Source organism: Glossina fuscipes, unplaced genomic scaffold (genome assembly GCF_014805625.2).
Source record: "Glossina fuscipes isolate IAEA_lab_2018 unplaced genomic scaffold, Yale_Gfus_2 83180, whole genome shotgun sequence".
Classification (NCBI taxonomy): domain Eukaryota; kingdom Metazoa; phylum Arthropoda; class Insecta; order Diptera; family Glossinidae; genus Glossina; species Glossina fuscipes.
In genome coordinates this window covers 9,943-14,276 of record NW_024004748.1, presented here as the reverse complement: position 1 = coordinate 14,276, position 4,334 = coordinate 9,943, and the positions used below count along the sequence as shown (strand labels likewise).

Sequence of the window (4,334 nt, the reverse complement as noted above, 5' to 3'; positions counted from 1 at the left end):
AAATGGAAAATTTGAGGAGAAATATTAGAAAGCATTGGAAAGCTAGCGATAACATACAGATACCAGGATTAGCCTATTGGCGATAATCAATTATCTCTTTAAAAAAACCATACGGCGATAATTGCCTGCTTACATGATCATCCCCCATTGAGTGCATTTGATGACAATCACTTCTAAATTTGCTTACGTGAATAGATTTCATTGGTGAGTATCAACCATTTACATGATTATCCTTCAGAAAACGAAATTTGACACAAAGAGATAGCAACGATAGTAATAAGTTTTTTGATATGAAAGATTAATAACGGCAGGCTACGACAAATAAAAAGAGAGGTCTTTTTTGTCTTCCAGTTAAAAACTCTTCAGTGGTAAGTGGTAACGCAATGAGCAATCGTGCTACCATATAGTTTTACGGGAAAGTATAAGCAAAAACATATAGTTTTAGCACCAAAAATAAAGAAACAAACGTAAACACAAACAACAAATTAAAAAAAAAAGTGAATATAAAAGTAAACAAGTGTGTTTATTGATTACTGATAAAGTAGTTTGAGTAGACATACGTAGATGAATATATATTAGATACATTCTTGTGTATTAGTTCATACTTTGGCAACTGTCACTTTTTAAAAAACACTTTGATGATTACATTTCAATTTTAAAACAACAAAAATATGTGTAACTCCTTTTTTTTTTTTTTAATCTTTCCTCTGCCTGCGAAACATATGCATGGTTTTACGTCACTCTTTAACTAGATTATAGTAATATTTTATTGAAATAGTTTTAATGTTGTAAATATGTTTTTAGTTTAGTTAAAATCATTTACACTCGGGTGTCCAAAACAATGAAGCGTCATTTCTGTTTTCGGGTAAACAAGTACCCAGTGTTTTTTTTTTTTTTTTTTTGGTTTGTTGAATGGAGATGGACTAAGCCAATAGACTTGTGGCTTATACGTCCATACCCAGTGTTAAATACAATGGGCAGCCGCACCACGAAATTTTTTTACCATAAAATGTAAACAAAAACATATGGCTTAAAATCAAAAATTAAGAAACCAACATAAACGCAAGAAATACATTTATTTTATTTTTTTTTTTGGTATGTCGAAACAGAGATGGACTAAGCCAATAGGTTTGTGGCTTATATGTCCAATAAATACATTTATAAAAAAAAAAAAAAAAAAAGAACAAAAAGAAAACTGATATAAATATATACATTTTTGTAAATTAATTTATGCATAAGTTGGAAACTACTATTTGTGATTCTCTAAAAAAAGAATTTCATGACTATATTTCAATTTTAATCTACTCAATTTATTGCTTTTTTTCATATCTTACAAAATAATCCATAGTAAAAAGCAAATTGCAAATTACTTAATATAAAAACAATTTACATTAGTGTAAGGTAAACATAAATAAGATAAATAATTTCTAAATTTAAAATAAATTGCCTTTCCTTCTTCTTTTTCATTGTTTTCGTTTTGTTTTATTTGGACACATACAAAACCATATGCTAATTGCCATGTAGTTTAGTAAAAACACAAGGGTTTATGCCTATTTTCGGTTTGGCCGGTTTTTTACAGCACCATATGGGTTTTGAGAAATCATATGGTTTGCATGTATACAACAAGAAGAGATAAAACTTAAGAAGAAATAATAATCGTTTCAAATTTTAAAGTTATTTATGGAATTCATTTATCTTACACTAATGTGCATTTTTTATGTTATGTGAATGCCAGTTTGAGTTTATACTACGCATTATTTTGTGAGAAATGAAAAACAGGCAATAAAATATGTTTATTATAGTGTTGAAATGCATTCATCAAGTTGTTGTATTAGAAAGTGGTAAATGGTAATTTCCAAATTATAGATCAATTGACTCACGAAAGCCTCTTGACGGTATCATAAAATTTAAGCAGAATATAAAGGTTTACAACGTAATATCTCGAATTGCACAACTTTAGGTTAGTGACCAAAATTCACCACTAAGGATCCTAGATTTTTGATTTATGTTTACGTGAAAGTCTTTATTAGACATATATATATTTATTTTTTTTTTGGTATGTTAAACAGAGATGGACTAATATTAGACATATAAGCCACAAATCTATTGGCTGAGTCCATCTCTGTTCAACATACCAAAAAAAAAAAGTCTTTATTATTGTTTCTAAAACCATATGTTTTTGTTTACATTTTCCTGTGAAACAATAGCGCAGCTGCCCATTTTGCTTACAGCTTGGGAAGTTTTACCCTGAACACGAAAGTGATGCCTAATTATGTTGGCCCTCTAACGCCGCAATTAGTGAACGGAATTAAAGACCTCGCCTGCCTTACTATCAAATGAGCAAAAATAAGTTGTATGTGAAAGCTCTTCAACACAATTTTGCGTTATTACTCTTTCCGAAAAATTTAATTTTAAATTTTGATATAATTTATCCAATTTATGATTATTTTGTACTAATTTACAAATTTTCCATCTTATACGATTTAAAATTTTAGGTTATACTCTATACTAAAGTATAAGGAACGACAATAAGAGCAGCAAAGATAATTTATTTCCAATTTTATATATATGTCAAACTCAAATATAAACTTAAATCTTTTGCTTATGTTTTCGCATGAGCCACAAATCTATTGGCTTAGTCCATCTCCATTCAACATACCAAAAAAAAAAAAGTTTTCGCATGACTGAAATCCTTTTACAGCCATATATCTTCATTCTTTATTTCCTTAAACCATTAAAAAGTTAATTGGCGTTCATATTAGTTTTTTGCATTATTGTTTTTCAGATTTTTGTTTGTTACATTTATATTGATTTCTTTATATTTGGTTCTAAATTTATGTGTTTCGTTTACATTTTCCTGTAAATAGTAGAATAGCACGGGTAACCAGTTTTTATCTTGGGCGCTTTTTAACCCCAAAACAGGAATGACGCACTGGTAAGGGCCGTCACAATGAAACTCCGTTTTGTCTTGAGTTTCGGAAAGAAAGTTGAACATGTGAAAAGCTACATAACCGAACAAAGTGAAGCGGCGCATTTCGAAAAATTGTTTAGCTGTTTATGAGCCTATTTGAAAATTGACAGATAATATGGTTTGGTATGTATACAAACAAATAAAATAAGAAAACATGACTACAAAAGAAGGCAGAGTCCTATTTACTAAGAGAGATTATTGTTTTAAACCAAGAGAAGAAGAAGAGCTTTACTTTTCAGTATAAGTATTTTGATTGATTGATAACATTGAATAAATGGTATAGAAATTGCAATAAAGAAAAAGAAGTATATTTCTTTAAAAATGACCCTTAGCAGTAAAAACATGAAATATTCAAATTTGATATGTTTACCAGGACAACGTCTATGTTTGTCAGACGAAAAGACAGCTGCTGGTCACGGTACGTATGAACGTAAAGGTTACATTTATGCTACGTTGGCAGGGAGTGTTATTTTAAAGGAAAAGGATAGCGTAAGTTTTTGACTAAAAGTCGCTATTTTTTTATTGATTGAATTATCTTTACTTAGTGCAAAATTATTGAAGTGGAAGGTGCTGGTAATCGCACTATTGTGCCGTTGGCCGGTGACGTCGTGACTGCGCGTATTTTGCAAGTAAATCAGCGTTTTGCCAAATGTTCTATACAAAGCATAGGGGCGCATGTATTAGAGCAAAGCTATCGTGCCATGCTGCGTAAAGAAGATGTACGAGCTACTGAAAAAGATCGTGTGGAAATGTATAAATGTTATCGACCAGGTGATATAATATTAGCCAAGGTGGTATGTACATTATTTAAATATATAAACGTGTCCACTTGATGATTTGAAGTGTTTATAAGTTACCACGAATTGAGTTATCCTGCTATGAATTGAGTACCGCTGAAAATGAGTTGGGTGTAGTTGTCGCGGTGGCAAGCGAAGGTGGAACTGAGGTGGCTCCTATGGTACCCATAAGCTGGACAGAAATGCAGTGTCCCAATACATTGGTTAAAGAGCCCCGCAAAGTAGCTAAGATTGTGTCCGCCAGCGCATTAAAATGTCAAAACAATGGTAACTTTACGAACGCCAAATAAAAACTCGTTTCTTTATACACTTATGCATGCATAAACGGGATTGTTTAAATTATTGCCTTGAGTAAAGTAAATTCAGTCAGGAAATTATCAACTAACTACATATCTAAAGCCCCTTTAACTCTTTCGTATAACTGAAAAAAAGACGGCCTGATGATTTTCACTTTAAGAATTTTCTAGCTATCAAAAGCAAATAACCCTTAAAGATCGGCAGATTATCAGTTATGACTCTAAGGATGAGAACCGACGAAAAGGGGGATAGTCCTAGAGCAGAATGTC

At 31.2% G+C, this 4,334-nt stretch overlaps 1 protein-coding gene across 1 annotated transcript; it reads left to right on the top strand.

Moving 5' to 3' along the window:
- The first annotated feature begins 1,426 nt into the window (after positions 1-1,426).
- LOC119644060 (exosome complex component CSL4-like) lies at positions 1,427-4,093 on the top strand. The gene is made up of 4 exons (XM_038043585.1): positions 1,427-1,960; positions 2,871-3,460; positions 3,517-3,765; positions 3,825-4,093. The coding sequence occupies exons 2-4, from the start codon at positions 3,293-3,295 to the stop codon at positions 4,056-4,058; spliced, it is 651 nt and encodes a 216-aa protein (XP_037899513.1). The 5' UTR covers positions 1,427-1,960; positions 2,871-3,292; the 3' UTR covers positions 4,059-4,093.
- Positions 4,094-4,334: the final 241 nt, after the last annotated feature.